At 36.3% G+C, this 16,582-nt stretch overlaps 1 protein-coding gene across 2 annotated transcripts in view; it reads right to left on the bottom strand.

Annotated features, from left to right (window-relative positions):
• The window catches only part of SUZ12 (SUZ12 polycomb repressive complex 2 subunit), a 51,159-nt gene that overhangs the window by 20,967 nt on the left and 13,610 nt on the right, over nt 1-16,582 (bottom strand). For both annotated transcript variants that reach the window (XM_037913784.2, XM_007055114.4), the window contains 4 exons: nt 9,878-9,927; nt 5,697-5,782; nt 3,057-3,288; nt 2,080-2,182 (listed from right to left, as the gene is read on the bottom strand). In XM_037913784.2, coding sequence (XP_037769712.1) covers nt 2,080-2,182; nt 3,057-3,288; nt 5,697-5,782; nt 9,878-9,927 — 471 coding nt within the window. The remainder of the gene's footprint in view (nt 1-2,079; nt 2,183-3,056; nt 3,289-5,696; nt 5,783-9,877; nt 9,928-16,582) is intronic.

Genomic DNA, 16,582 nt, shown 5'->3' on the forward strand with positions numbered 1-16,582 from the left:
AGATGTGTTGAATATTCATAGGTTAGTTAATTATATTTATCATCAGATATTCCATAGACAAGACAGGGAGGCAATCTTGAACCTGAAGTGTCCCTCATCAGTATCTTATGAGCAATGTATTTGCCAACAAGTGAAAAAGGACACTTTTTGCTTCTGGTGGATAGGGACTGGCTACAATACAAGAGGCAACCAATGCAAGAGAAACTCAGATTTCCAAAATACAGTTGCAACTAATAGAATCCTAACAGCTCTTCAATCTGAGTGCAGGCAATTATTACTTAGGCATTAAAAACTGTTATGCAACATACACAGATAAAAGGTAAAATCAGCAGACTTCATAAATCCACTGAAACTACTTCAAACAGTAATGGTGAACTCCAAACTCAATCTTGTGTTACAATCACCAAAACCTTGATAGTGCTTTAGAGCAACGTCCTCCACAGCCCAGCCGGGACTAGCAGCTGAGCCTGGCGCAGGGTAGGAGCCACTGGCCGGGTCTTCCCCAGTCCCACCTCCTACCCCACAGTGATTTATCTCTCTGCCAGCTGCCCTGGGCACCCAAAACATACTGCTGGGGAGGGCTGCATGACTGCTCTTGTGGCTTCCTTTTGCTTCCCCCATCAGAAAGTCATTTTTCTGTGGGGAAGCAAAGAAATCTGCGGGGGACATAAATTCAGCACATGTGCAGTGGTGCAGAATTTCCCCAGGAGTATTCTATTAAAGGAATGACATGACAGAAACTTTTAGGCCAATTCAGAAAATCACTGAGGACAGACTGGTTCCACTTCCCAACAGCTGGCCATACACTTCTTGGTCCATCCGGTACATATGGCTGAGTTGGACTGGCTCTACTCTGAAGAACTCCTACCCAATGCTACACAAAATAAAACAACTGTCATAACCCAAGGATTAAAAGACGACGACAATATGGTTAAATCATCAAACCCAACTCTGGACACAAGTGAGTTCCAAGCTGACTACAAAAAAGGCAGACACCAGGACTGTACTGAACTGCATGCATATAGATGCAGACTGAGTTGTGTCAGCACAAGACACTGATGTTCTTCTGTTACAGGGGGCCCCGGGAAGCTAAGTTGCTCTGGCTTCGGTTTTCAGCCCTCAGCAGGGCTTGGGCTTCTTGCCCTAGGCCCCCAGCAACTCTAACGCTGGCCCTGCTCTCTGGTTTATTTTGGCGGATCTCCTGAAACCTGCTCGTGGCCCCACAGTGGGACCCAGACCTCTGGTTGCGAACCTCTGCAAAAAAAGATATTACCTCATCCACCTTGTCTCTCCAATACCTTAGGACCAATACGGCTACAACACTGTATGACAAAAAACACAGAATACTGGAGTATTCACTTGCCATTACTTTGAGTAACGGGTATCTTCTGAAGCATTTGGATTGCTTTAAGTTGTAAATAAGTGCAAACTGCCTTTAAAGAAAAACTAAGTACACTAACTAGTGCCATGTTATCTTAATAAAAAAACAAAAACATTTAATAAGTGTTTTATGATAACCAAACAAATCAATAAAAACACAAACCAGTTTTCTTTAAACAAACCTGCATAATCAATGGTAACTGATATTTACAATGAGGCAGCACACACTTGTTATTCAGATAAATAATATGCTTTGGACAGGAGAAATATGCAATTACTGTGGTGTTACTGAAGTAATGGATAACTAATCTATCCTTGAGATGATTATGGGATAGTATATGTGGCTGCATCAGCAGGGTAAGGAGAAAGTTCTATCTCAACAAATAAAATATTAGCTATTATATGCTGATTATCCGCAGGAGGATCTTAAAACTTGTTTTAGCAGGGAATAGGTTTTCTGCATTGGTTATAAAAGAACGTTAGGTTTGAAGTGTCCTGTGTGAAATCTGCAAACTAGTTTTTCAAGGAATTTACTCTTTCACAGCAAAGACCAAGTTAACACTTGTTTCAGCCATCCACTGATCTACACACTGAAAATGCAGAATACAAAAACTGAGAAAAATGAAATTCAAAAGTAGATTTTCATTTAATATCAAATTGCATGAGTAACAAAAGAAAACCATTTGATTTTCATATTACCTGTTTTTATCAAATACTGTCATTTGTGCCACAAAAGTCTTTTCTCCATCTTCACGATTTGAAGAATTACGTTTTCTTCTAGCAGGAAGCTCCTCATTGACATCTGCATTTCACAAATATTACATACAACTGTTAAAAATGCAGGCAATTCCAGCAAATTGGGAAGTCAGTGTGAATAAAGACCCAACTATATATTTTAAGTTAACATGTGTGATTTTTAACTAGTAACAGAGGCTAGGATTAATGTAATGTAATATGATCAATGTTTTTTGGAACTTTATCATTAAATTGAATATTAGTAACATTTTAGAATACCCCATTCTTATAGTGTTAATCACATTTTAACTTGGTGTTAGATAAACTGGCTTTCAGAATTTGAGCCTTGTTCTCCCTCCCTTTTCATCGTGTATTGTAACAATTAAAAGCAAGAACTGGACTATTTTTCTCTAAACTACCATTAAAGCTTTGATGTTTGTGGAATACTATAATTCTGTGGTAAAATTAAGGTATTAGATTTAAGTCAGTTTTATTTTAAAAAAGTTTGTCTGTTAATGAAAGCCACAGCAGTATCTGTGGAATCCGTTTAGTTCAGTCACTAGTAACCTTCCAGCAGTGTTTTGGCAGGACAATTAATCAACAGCAGGAATGAAGAGATTCCAGAGTTCTGTTTTATATCATCAACTCTGTGCCAGAGCTAGCCTTTGGTATTATATGCACATTACCATACATCTTGATAAAAGTTAGCTATTACATGTGTATATGATACCAAAACCCATTATATATGGTGTGTATCTAAAGGCTATTTAAAGTACTATTCTAGTACTGTCTTGAAACAGACATCTTTACAAACTAATGAAAGTCAATTAAGTCACCCATATTTGATTCTGGATCCTACTGAGCATGACTGAAATTCTGAAAGACTATATACAGACATATAAGCTAAACCTGACAAATGCACGTTCAAAAACTGATCTTACCTATGTTTTCATTAGTCTCACCATTGATCATTCCATTAAATTCTCTTCTTCCTGGACGAGTTACTCTGAATAACAACGAGTAAGACTTCACCATATGGCTGTTGCTGGGTTCAAACTCATTGCTGGAAACAGCGAGTGATGGGAAGTTGCCTGGCTTTATTTGGTTGATGTCTGGGTTTAAAGGCACCTGCTTTTTACCTGTAGGAACTTGCCTTATTGGACAACTGACATCCTGCAAGCATAAAAGAAAGTTTTTAAGGTTTGGGGTTTTTGTTAAATGGAAATTCTTCACTATCTGAAAATATGTAAAATTTATCGGTATCTGCCCTATCGTCATTTTGGAAATAACAGTGCTGCCTAAAACAATGCATCCTCTTGGTATGACTAGATTCAAATTTCAAGGAATTACAAATCTGAAAAAGCAGGTTTTGCATGCATAAACAGAAATTTGAAAGTGTAGTTAAAAATGGCATTTTATAATAGCTTCTGGGAGCAGCCATCTTTTTGGAAAAGTGATTAATTTGTTACACTATCATGCAGCATTCAATAAGACTGTAAAGTAGTTCTTAGTCCCAATTTAATTCCATTTACTTACAATATATATAATTAAAATATGTAATCTTTTGTTAAGGGCTCTCCTGTCTTGTCCTTCCAATATTATAAAGTGCTCTTAATGAAATGTTTGGGAGATTTGGGTTTGCCATATGCAGTGTCTCCCAAACAAATCATGAAGCACTTTTGTCATATTGGATATACAAGGCAGGAAACCTTTAGAATGATTAAACTCGCAACAAAATTTATATTTAAAATAATCAACAGTACCTCCCATCATTCTACTTGTCCACCCCCTAAATAGTAACAAACACTGTTGAATTACATGACAGATCTTAAAAGCAGGTCTGAATGTCTGGCATCTAAGAACATTCAGCCAAAGTACTTTCCCTAATTTTAAACCTAAATGGAAACAGATTCACAACTTGGCTTCCACATTTCCATAGTCATGAGGGATTTAAGAGTATATAAGGAAATGTCTGGTTTGATCCTGGAGATCAATTATCTGGATGGCTAATTTCAAGAAGTGAAATTTGCTGGTAGCCGGGATGTAGCATTAAGTGTAATTAAAGTAGCAAGCTAATTCAGAGAGGCTTCTGAAAATTACTGTAGTACACTAAATTTGTCAAACAAAAATATTTCAGAGAAACAATATAAAAAATGAACACAGAACAGAGCAAGGAAAGGGAGAGAAGAGGTGGCAGATGATTGGGGAATACAAAAGGTTGTAAGCTCCTTAGGACAGCAATTATCCTATAACTTTGTACAATGCCTATTTTAATCTGCCTCTGGACATCACCACAATGTAAACAAAATACATGGAGATAAATCAGAAATACGGATTTACATTGGTGACAGGACAAAAAAAATGGAAAATGTCTTACATAAAGGATGGTTGAAAAACACAGCAAATTAAGTGAGATGTACAAGGAGACTAAATTATATGAAATAAAGCTGAACATGTCTTTGAAATTTGAGAACCTCCACTACAGTCATTACACTCTAAAGTAGGTTTCATCCAAGAGAAAAAAGCTTGAAAAGTTTTAGCCCACTTACTAGTCAGGTGCAGATACAAATGCATGTGGCGCAGTTAAATGAATATGAGTGCTGGTGTGGCCACCAGCAAAGTCCAAGGCAGTGCCTTTGTGAGAAGCCCAGCTTCTGAGGTGGTAAGAAAGGTCTCAATTTGGGACAGCATCTTTTATACTTGGCTTCTGCTGTTAGACATCTGGAAATCTGAAGCTTTATAACTCCTCTACAAATTGAAAGGAGGTCTCCACTAATGTACTCCTTTTCAGCCTAACTAATGCTACAAAAGAAAAAACTGCATTTCTTCACTCTTCACCCAGTTCTCTTTTTGGGGGTACCTCATCCCCTGTAAATCATTTCAGTGCCTATCTCTGACATTGTTCATAGCCATATGCAAACGCAGAAAGACATGCTACATTTGGTAAGTTATCTTCATAACAATACAAGCTAGTAATGTTTTAAATGGGAACTAGATTTTTTTTTTAATTGATGTCTTAGGCAACCCACATTCATGAGGGAAAGTTTACCACTTAGATTTTTCAAGATCTTCAAGAAATCATCTTACAACTTTAGTTGAATGAATAAAAATTGCGCCTCCTAAAATGTAAATATACCCAAAAATATCTTGGCAGGCAAAAATGGAAAGTGAGAAGTTAATTTCCTTCCAAACACACATCTAGATTAAGGATAGCATCCATAAGTAGAACAGCAGGCAACAAGTTAAGCAGCTTTTCCTACAAGATTACTTTCAACAGTGCTCATTACTGGTCAACTCTGCTCCTGCAGAAATCAGTGGTAAAACTCCCAGTGACACTTCAGTCAGAGCAGAATAAAGCCAATGTTAAGTGCTTTTGAAAATTCCATCCATAATCAACGGAAAGTAATTTAGACAGGTAGTGCTCTCTAGTAGTAATGTAAGTTTAAGACCAATTTAATCTCTTAACTGAAGCATCATGCTGTCATTAACTAACATTACCAAACTGGAGGCTAAAGAGATGTTTAGGAATCAATTAAGCTTTGCACTTTAACATTTATGAAATGTTTCTCAAGTCATGTTACCTTTCTTTTCTTGTGGCAAACTTTCACAAGCAGTACTTCCAGGGTTACAGAATTTTGTTCATTCTCTGAGTTTTGTGATGGCTTATCTAAACAGAAAAATATTTTAAGTCTTGAAAAAGTAACAACTCTATTCAGTACCCACAAGTTTACTGCAGTTTTTTTTTTTTAAATCATTGCCATTTTCAGATACAAGGATTTTCTGCAAAGTTCTAAAGTCACTCACTCCCACTGAAATTTCAGTACTCCCCATCTTGAGAAAGAACCTTACTTTGTAACTGCTCCATTATTAGCAGATTAAAAATGTAAGTAGAGTTGATCTGTAATGTTTGAAAGTTTAACATAACAGAGCAAACTCACTTCCATTCATCTTTTTTTAGCTCTTGGTTCATAGTAAAGTACAACTCTAGTTTTTAACTCCCCTTTTAAGAAAACACAGTCAGTAAAAAACTGAATCATTTACCTATAACTGGAGTTATCCAAATAGGTCTCCCCCACAGATCCACATGCCAAAATGCAAGTTTACATCATAAACATGTACCCAGTACTGCTATAATAAAAATTGTAATTGAGGGTACTGTACAGGTTCATAGTACAGCCCAGAGGCAGAGTAGAACATTCACCAACCACAAGCTTCTGAAGCAACAGGAAAAAAAGGGTGAATGTGGATTTGTTAAGAAAAGCCAGAAAACTCCAGTTTCAGGTGAGTGACCTAAATTATTTCCCATAAAAAATTCTTATTTACTCCTCCCAAATCTACAATTTACTTTGCATCATTGCCAAGGACCCAAATGCCATCAGTTAGAAATCACAACTTTCAACCCCAAGCAGAGTGTCAGAGACCAACGAGAGAACTGAAAAAAAATGCAGTTTAAAATAAATAATTTTACAATCCCTGTGCTACAGATTTTCCAATTGATGTAATGTTCAAGATGGCTACTACCAGTAGTATGATCATCAATGCCAATAAAAATCTGCATTAAAACACATTTACAGTGTAAATAAAGGCCTCATCATGTGAACTTAAGATAATTTGTGGAGAACAAATTCAGTCTCTGGCAACAGACTGACCAGTCCAGCACTCAACAGATTTCTTCAGATCTAACTTTGTCCTCTTAAAACTGAAATTTAGAACCATCACAAAGTAAAAGAACTATTTCAGACAATTTGAGTGTAGTGGGAACTAGTTTACTTTACTGATCTGCTGCTTATTAAGTAAATTAACCTCTACATTATATCAAATCCTTATTAAATTAACTGGCAACATTCCTGCAGTCCAGTTCTTTTCTTCCTTACTCATCTGAATATTTCTATTTCTGCAAATGTATTTCAGAGCACTATTCATGGCTCTAGGTGCTTGTGTAAATATGAATAGAAACTAAAAGATTTTTAAAAAATCCCAAACAGTAATTTATCCATCCAAGCTTACTCCAACCAAAATAAAAACTGCCCAAAGCACCTACTATAAAAAAATACATATATTTCACACCATGGCTTCATGAAAAGCAGTGAAACAGATGGTCTTACAATGCGCTTTCTGCATGTTGCACCACTGAACTGGACAACCATATTCTTCACTAACTTCGTTTCTAAAGAGTTAAGATGCATCCCCAGAGAACATCACAACAGTGTGATGACAACAAACGCAGATCATTGTAGAAAGGTCTACATCCAAAAAAGAGGTTTTGCTCTTGACCAGCAGAGATTTAACAGGCAGTCTTGGTCAAAGCTGCTACCTTGAACTATCAGTGACAGCTAGATGCTAATACTTAAAATTGCAGAGGTATATCCAGTTTGTTACTCAGTTTCACAATCAAAGGACTTTCATAATCTGCCATTTCTTCTAGTTGCCACCCCCACCCTATTACCTCAGGAAACACCCAGTCTTATCTGTGTTAAGCTTAAACCATCTAGTCCTCATCCAAAGCCAAAATCTCAGACACCAAGTAAAATGTTCAATTACACCTATCAGATCAGATGAGACATCAAAGAGTTGTCAGCATACTAGAGACCATGCCCTGTGTCTCCTAACTAACCTTCCTACTGGCATTATATTCACACTGAACAAGCATGATCTGTTTTTAATTTAGTAACAATTTTGGTAGCTCACCTGCAAATTTTAATTACTTACAGGGGCATTAGCAATCTTAAGAATTGTAATGGATTTACATGCTTTAGTTTTAAGAGAATTTTTCACTGTTAATTTGAAAATTAATCCTGTTCACGCAAGAATACAAATGTTCACAGAAAAACATTCCTATCAAAGAATACCGACCAGCAGATATACAAAAAACTATAGCTGTGTTTAATTTGCAAAATAAAAAATAGTTAGCATTATTCTGAAAGCTTTTGGAATCATTTTTACTATCACACCAAAAAAGCATATCAATGGCTAGTCTGTCACAAAACTTTCTATATTTAGTATTCACTACTGCTCATGAGAGAAGTTCTTTAGGATGAACATGCAATCATATTGTTTTCACTATGCATATTTCTCTACTGAAAGAGCAGCACCAACGTATGAGGATTTCATAGTTAAACAGCGCAGCCACATTACCAACAGTCACAGAATGATTTACAGCAATTATGCTAACATCTTGAAAAATCTGCTCAAACCTACTAACACAGGGAGTCTAAGCCAGAAATTAAATTAAAAGACATGGTCTGTCAGCAGGGCCCACAGAGAGCACCCAGGCATCCCCATTCTATACACCAACTATTTGAAGTTGTGTATAGTGTGCTTCCCATTAGGTGTTGTCCATAGACCATATTTGGGAGGAATGGATCATTAGGTGTCTGAAGCTAGACTACAGCACTATGCATTCGTTTCCCCCACCCCCATCCTCTGCCAGGCCATGGGGAGCAACCAGTGATTTCTTTTACTTCTGTTCTCACCACAGGGAATGGGCTCCTTGATCTCCTTGTTGCTTCCATGATAAAGCATTAGAGTAGAGGCAACAAGTTGAAAAATTCCTGAGGGTATAAACAGAAGATAAGCATTCCCAAATGGAATCAGGGCAGCAGTGGGACCAGCACTCTTCTTTGGATATTCCTCTTCAATTCCACAAAAGGAACACTCAGAAGTATTTCTAGATCAAGGGAGCAACACGCACTCACCAAAACAAAATTCCTATTTATCACTGGCAAAATAGTTTTTCAAATCCAGATGCTACTAACCTTAATTTAAGTGTATTTTGGAACAATTTCCAGACCAAGTATACAAAATGTTCAGAGAGCATAAATGTTTGCAGACACCATTATCCATACTAAAAATATAGATCTTTAAGTGAGCTGAATATTTTTTGAATACTACAAAAAAAGGTCACTAACAGAATACATGTGTTCATTTAAAAGTTGGAAATAAATCTTTTAAAATAAAATATTTTAAAGTAATTTTCTTTTATTTATCTGCAAAGAACTGAATTTGGGTATGTAAGAGTTAATAAATTACCAATATCTAAAGCACCATAAAGAACACAGCTTCCTGTTCTAACTGGAGGAGAAAGAACCACGGACTCACATCTTAGTAGTTCAAGAATTCTATTAACTTATTGTGAAGTTACGGCTGCATATATACATACAGATATTTACAACCGTAAATCATTAGCAAAATACAAGATTATTTCAGTTCATCTTTAAAGATCTAGGTATGGCATTTTCAGTTTCATTTCTGGTCTATATTTTATATCAATGAAAATATTCTTTCAACTTTGTGGAACCTCAAAATAGGAATTTAGCATTACTTGAATTTTTTTTTGTTCCACTTCAAATTCCCAAGAAAACCAGAAGAATTCCATATGGATACTTGCTTGAAGAGAACAACTCAACTCAACTTTTATCTATTAACTGTTTAAAAGCACGACAAAGACTCTAAGCTTTTAACAGAATCTGCATGTACTGAGTGAAAGTTTGCAACATTTTATTGCTTAGTATTAATGTCACAAAGCACTTATCTAAAGTACATATGAGAAGGTACGCATTTTTCTATTGTAAAAAGGAAAAATATATAAGTGTTGTGCTAGTGGGATAGTCGAGCTCAAAGCAATTAAAAAAATACACTGTACAAACATCTGGGATTGTAATATATGGCAAATCTATTCAGCTCAAGTCTATTCCCTGATACTGAACGTTTAAGAGGTTTATTACACATTATAATGTAGTATAATGAATTTTAACAGACATACCATTTTTATGGAAGAAACCAGTAAATGTGAGTTGCAGATGGGCAGACAAGCTAAACAGGAAAAAAAAGTTAGAATAAATAGGTATTTTCGCCTCAAAAATCACAGATTATTCAGTACATTATCCCTCAGAATCAGTCTATAACCAGAATCAGATCTATAATCATTAAGTGAATAAACTGTCTCCTAGCCACTTAGTAATTTCCAGAGCTTCATATATTAAATATAGCAATTGGATGCAAATTTTAAGACAAACTTCTTTGCATATAGAAAGGTACCCCGGTGTGGATCAGCATTTTCAGAAGGCAGAGCGTTTGACCACTACCTTAATGAATACTCAGTGCCTGAAGACAAGGGTTTGAGGGTGTATTTTGTAATATACTACATACAAAATCTATGCTAAAAGAACATTCCGATAGAAATGTCAAGCACTCAAAAGTTAGGAAGTGAAAGAATTAGCGTTGCCTGTGCGTGTGCACTATGATATAGTCTTATATCACATACTATATTTTCCCCACAAGGCCCCAGTATTTGTGCACAGGATGAACCTGCTCTGGGGATGAATCAGAGTTGCATAGAAAGAGTGGCTTCTATCTGTAGAATCCCTACTTAATCTGTTGAAGTTAGAAGGCGTGTGGTGTATAAGGCAGGGGACTGCAGGAACAGAAAGGATTGTCTCATAGTTATAAGAAAAGAAGTACTTGTGGCACCTTAGAGACTAACAAATTTATTTGAGCATAAGCTTTCGTGGGTACTCCTTTTCTTTTCATGGATACAGACTAACACGGCTGCTACTCTGAAACCTCTCATGGTTATGGCAGTTGAAAGCTAACAGTCCCAACCTCCCTGTCACTCTTCTGTCACCTTGCCTCCAAAGGCCCAGCCCTCCTCCTCCAAAGAGTCTCAGCCTCCCATTTCCCCCTCCCGCAAACCTCCCCAGACTCCTTGTCACAATCTACTCCATTCTTTCTTCCCAGTCTGGCTTTTGTCCCCTCTGCATTCCAATCACACTGCTTCCTCCTCCACACTGCCTGGGTTCCAGCAAGGTGGTCAACTGAGTGACATGACAGGCTCCCTGCTCACAGTTCCACTGGTCAGCCCCAGCCCGCAGCAGCCATTACAGAGAAAGTCTGGCTTTCTCACCTGTAGCCCTGGACTGAAGTATACTCAGTCACTGTGGCAATGGCACATGCGGTATGGTGAGCACAAGGAGCTGTGAGAGGCTCAAGCATGCACACTGAGAATGGGATCTTCTGAGATTTAGCTGCTAAAATCCAAGAAGTCTCTACTAAGCATATGTGAACTACAGTTTTTCAAAGGCTTATTATAACTTGATAAAATTTGGGTCTATTTTCATGGGATAGCAAAAGGCACAATTCTGAAGTCAAGTAAAATTATTAGCAACTGAAAACTGGATCTTATGACAACTGATGGTCAACCTTAATAGGTGGGACTAGTAGACCCACCTTTAAAACACATATACCCTTCAACACATGCAGTTAATGGTTTGATTACTGTGTATTTTATTTTATATTACTGTAGTTTATTACACAGATCATCCTACTTTTCGTATTATACTGCTTTAAGATTTGGATAAGGTGGATTTACTAAACTCAGAATGAGGTAATTTAATACATTTGAATAAGGTTGAAAAATGAATATGGAATTATTCTGGAAATAGCTGTCACTATGACCAGAGGCTAAAAATCTGAATGTGCTTAATTCCTCTACCTATAGAATTGATAATATTTGATGAAATATTGTCGTATTGGATAGTGTCCCATATAAGTCACAGCAGCATTCAAAACATTTAATTTGGCGCAGTTGGGCATCTTGAATAACTTCACTCAGTTTTTTTCCCCCCTCCCAATATGGCCTGTGAGGCTCTAGAACCATTTATGAAGCCAGCAGGATAAATAAAAACTGATTTATAAAATAAATTTAAAAAAATCAGCAGCAGCCTCTTCTACAGTTGGAGAGAATATATTTTTCATTTCAGTTTATTCAGCTAGTTCAGTTCTGTGACTATTTCATTCAAATTAAAAACGGACAGGAAGCTGAAAAAGCAGGAAAGCTTGTTTTCCCTACTCCAATGTATGAATAAACCTAGGTATACGAGGATGACATCTACTTGTCCTAAAATACTGAAGGACATGGTGCGCAGAAACATTCAGTTCAATTCACTAACTACAGATAATACTTCCTTAGTTTTAAATGCAGAACATATTTTGGTAAATTTTTATTCTTATGCACCTGGTATACTTGAAGTAGTTTTAATTTAAAAAGCTAGTTTTTTGCATTTTAAATTCTAATTTCCATCCAAGTATAGCTTGACAAATCACAAGTTAAAAAAATAGGCTAGTAAATACGAAACGCATCATTCAGCATTTTCTAACATAAAAAAACAAAAATCAAGTATCTAATATATGTTATGCTACATAATTTCATATATATATAGTGCGACCTCCAGGTTAGCAAAAAGTACCACCATATTTAGCGTAGAGGCTAAATTTCATTGTAAATCAACATGTTTAAACTGTTACTATCTTTAGAAAAATAGTTTAAAAATAAAATTGAAAAAAAATTAAAAATAGATTGAAATCAAGATTTCCTGCTTGATTTAAATTACGATTAAAAATGGTGATTTAAATGGCTTTGAGTTAAAAAAATCAAATCGACCCTAGAACACAGACTTTCTTGGGGTGCTTTGTCAGTGCATGACAAGTATTTCCTGAAATCCTCAAACTACTGATGTTTTAATAAGTACCCCAATTGCTTTAGTATTTACAAGACAATGCCTGCACTGACTTGTATATTACATCAGAATGAAAGAATGTTATAGTGCCAGACTGCATTATCATCAGAAAGATGAGGAATTGATTTTATATTTTTAAAAGTGAAAGTTTAGTAGAGGGAGCAAAGCAAAACATTTTGGTGTTAGGACAAACAGAAATGTATTTTAAACTTGGATATTTTGCTTCAGTAAGGTTACAGAACAATCCTTGGAAACCAGAGATCCATCTGGCTTATTTCAAGCAAGCAATACTTATACAATACACAATTGTAAGCAAAACCAATTTAATTTGATTAGTGAATAAAACTGTTTAGTTACTGATTTACACAATTCCCAAAATAAGCTGATTTCAATGTAGCATATGTGCTTTCATAACCAATTTTCAGCTAATATTTTGTAAAACTTTGCAAAGCATATTTTCCCTCAGAGGCCTATAAAGAAGAGTGCAAAAGCACACCTGAATGATTCTCAGTTTGTGAAAAAGCTTCTCTAATGTTCTGGTTAGTTAAGAATATTACAATCTTTCCATTGTCTGGCTCTGTTCCATAATTTATAGAAAGCATAAAATTTCATAAACTATTAAACACAACCTAGAGAAATGTTTTAGCTGATCATCAATAGTTTTGCACTAAAGGAGAATATAAAGCCAGCATGAAGAACTAAATGTGACCTGCTCATCAGGATACACCATATCCCATAGCAAAACAATTACTGTGGACGTTCATAAACAGGGTTAATGAAATTCAACCATATTCCTTCCTAAAATACTACAGTAGCTCAATGTCTAATTTAGGATAGGGAAGAAATTCATTCACTGGAATTGCACCTAAAACCACAGAAGTACAATGTATGCTTTAGTCTCTTCCCATCATAGTTTCTACCAACTGCTTATATGTTATTCATTTGCTTTATAAATACAGATTTAATATTTTTGGATTGATAGAATATGGTGAAATTTTCTGTACTTATGATATCCATCAAATAAAACTATTAAGCCTATATTACAAATCTGATTCATTAGAGCATAGTGCACCAAATACTTAATAGTACAAAATGGTCACAATGTCACCCATCTCAGAATACTGCTGGAACCAAAAAGCATAATCACCAGCAAAATCTTTAGGGGTCTGCAACTGAAACTATTAAGTGCAACTGTAATTACTGAGGCATCAAATACTTAGCGAAAGGAGTAGTGTTCATTGCGTATGTTGGGTGTATGCAATATTAACAGCTGAAAGGAAACCCAACCCTTCCAATCTGGTACTGGAAAGTAAACAGAAAAAACTATATTAAAATGCAAGTCTGCATAAATTACTGATTTGGGGATTTTTATTTTCACTTCACCTATATAAGTCAAATTCAAGTGAAATATATATTGTGCACATTCCAAAATGCTGACAGTTACTGGGACAGATATCAACTTACTTTCAGAGAAGTGTGATTTCTTTTATCAGCTACTGTCACAAAACACTAATTGAGAGATTAGATATTTTTTAATTGTTTACTTTTTGCATTTGAGAGTTCTTTGCAAGCAATCAGTTTCACTGATTGAGTTTGAGAGTCTTTCAGTACAGCAGAAAGCAGCTTTATAAAAACAGGAGTATAGCTATAAAATTACAGTAACTTGCTCAAGATAGGTATAGGATGTGCAACTATTTTTAGCTATTTAAGAGACATTTTCATTTTCTTAAAGTTTCCAATGTTTTATACCTGAGCTGTTTAAAGTTGATCTGTACTGTAATTTGTTATAAAAAGTCAGTCCAGATACACTTCTTTGGAACTCAATTAAGCTATTAATTGGATATAGAAAACCAAAATAAAATTATGTTTCAGAGACCTTTGGCCCACTGTTGGCCAATCTGTCAATAACTGTTTGCAGTTTATGGAGACAACATACTAGTTACCGGAATATCTGTTTTTCTACAACCATCACAATGTCAAAATAAGCAGAAGTTTGTCACTCCAAGTTTTAGATTTGCTATGTTGAATTTCGAAGTTTTCCAAGTATGATGTGAGACCTTGCCAAGTAAGAGCTGACATCTCAAATACTTATATTGGAACAGGAAGATGCATACCTTACTCTATTTTAAAAGTCTGCTGTACAAGATCAAAATGGGAATAAAATAAAGCTAATACTCTAAAGCAGTGGTGGGCAACATGTGGCCCGTCAGTGTAATCCGCTGGCGGGCCACGACACAGTTTGTTTACATTGACCACCTGAAGGCACAGCCGCCCACAGCTCCCAGTGGCCGTGGTTCACCGTTCCCAGCCAATGGGAGCTGCGGGAAGCGGTGCAGGACACAGGGACATGCTAACCACTGCTTCCCGCAGCTCCCATTGGCCAGGAACAGAGAACTGCGGCCACTGGGAACTGCGGGCAGCTGGGCCTTCAGGTGGTCAACGTAAACTAACTGTCTCATGGCCCGCCAGCGGATTACGCTGACAGGCCACATATTGCCCACCACTGCTCTAAGGATCCAAATGCTTTTCAAAAAAATTAGATTCAAACCTTTAACTGTTTAGAAACTTTTAGCTCCACCTACATGAATCTACACAAGTATGCTTTTCATAACTCCACATTTTCAACTCAACTGTTTGCTTATTTCCACAATGCCAAACTGCAAAACTTACTAAACTTAGCTAGACATTCATTAAACCCATTTCATTGCTTAATACCATAACTTTTTTTTTTTCAAATGCACAGCAATAATTCCCACTGAGCAATAGTCAAATATGATGTTCAGTTTAAGATCAGCCTCTTTTCTTCTCTGCATAAAAAACATTTAAAATGCTTCTTTAAAGCGAAGTATTCCCCCCCACCCCACCCTGACTTGCTTCAGCAGTTCAAGCACTGCTGAGGGAAGCATATAAAATTTCAAAAAATGCACCTATGTGGGCTCAAATCAAACCCAGAAAGCCACAGACCAAAGGAGGTTTGTTTTTTTCCCCCAGCAGATGAGAATAGAGGGTTATGGTGGAAATCTTGCAATCTTTAATGAACAGCTTTCACTACAATAAGCACCATAATAGAATAAGAAAAGGCCATTAAAGGTAATGAAATTAACAGGGCTGTCGATTAATCGCAGTTAACTCACGCAATTAACTCAAAAAAATTAATTGCGAATAATTGCCATTTTAATCACACTGTTAAGCGATAAATACCAACTGAAATGTATTAAATATTTTTGGATGTTTTTCTACATTGTCAAGTATATTGATTTCAATTACAACACAGAATACAAAGTGTACAGTTCTCCGTTATTTTTTATTACTATTTGCACTCTAAAAATAAGAAATAGTGTTTTTCAGTTCACCTCATACAAGTACTGTAATGCAATCTCTATCATGAAAGTGCAACTTACAAATGTAGATTTTTTTTGTTACATAACTGCACTCAAAACCAAAACAATGTCAAACTTTAGTGCTTACAAGTCCACACAGTCCTACTTCTAGTTCAGCCAATCACGAAGACCAACAAGCTTATTTAACACTTTTGGGACATAACACTGCCTGCTTATTATTTACAATGTGACCTGAAAGTGAGAACAGGCATTCGCATGGCACTTTTGCAACCGGCATTGCAAGGTCTTTACGTGCCAGATATGCTAAGCTTTCATATATCCCTTCATGCTTCAGCCACCATTCCAGAGGACATGCTTCCATGCTCATGATGCTCGTTAAAAAAATAATGCATTATTAAAATAGTGACAGAACTGTTTTGGGGGAGCATCGTAGGTCTCCTGCTCTGTTTTACCCACATTCTGCCATATGCTTCATGTTATGGCAGTCTCGGATGATGACCCAACACATATTATTCATTTTAAAAACACTTTCACTGAAGATTTGACAAAACGTAAAGAAGGTACCAATGTGACATTTCTAAAGATAGCTACAGCACTCGACCCAAGGTTTAA

This window comes from Chelonia mydas, chromosome 14, assembly GCF_015237465.2.
Source record: "Chelonia mydas isolate rCheMyd1 chromosome 14, rCheMyd1.pri.v2, whole genome shotgun sequence".
Lineage (NCBI taxonomy): Eukaryota > Metazoa > Chordata > Testudines > Cheloniidae > Chelonia > Chelonia mydas.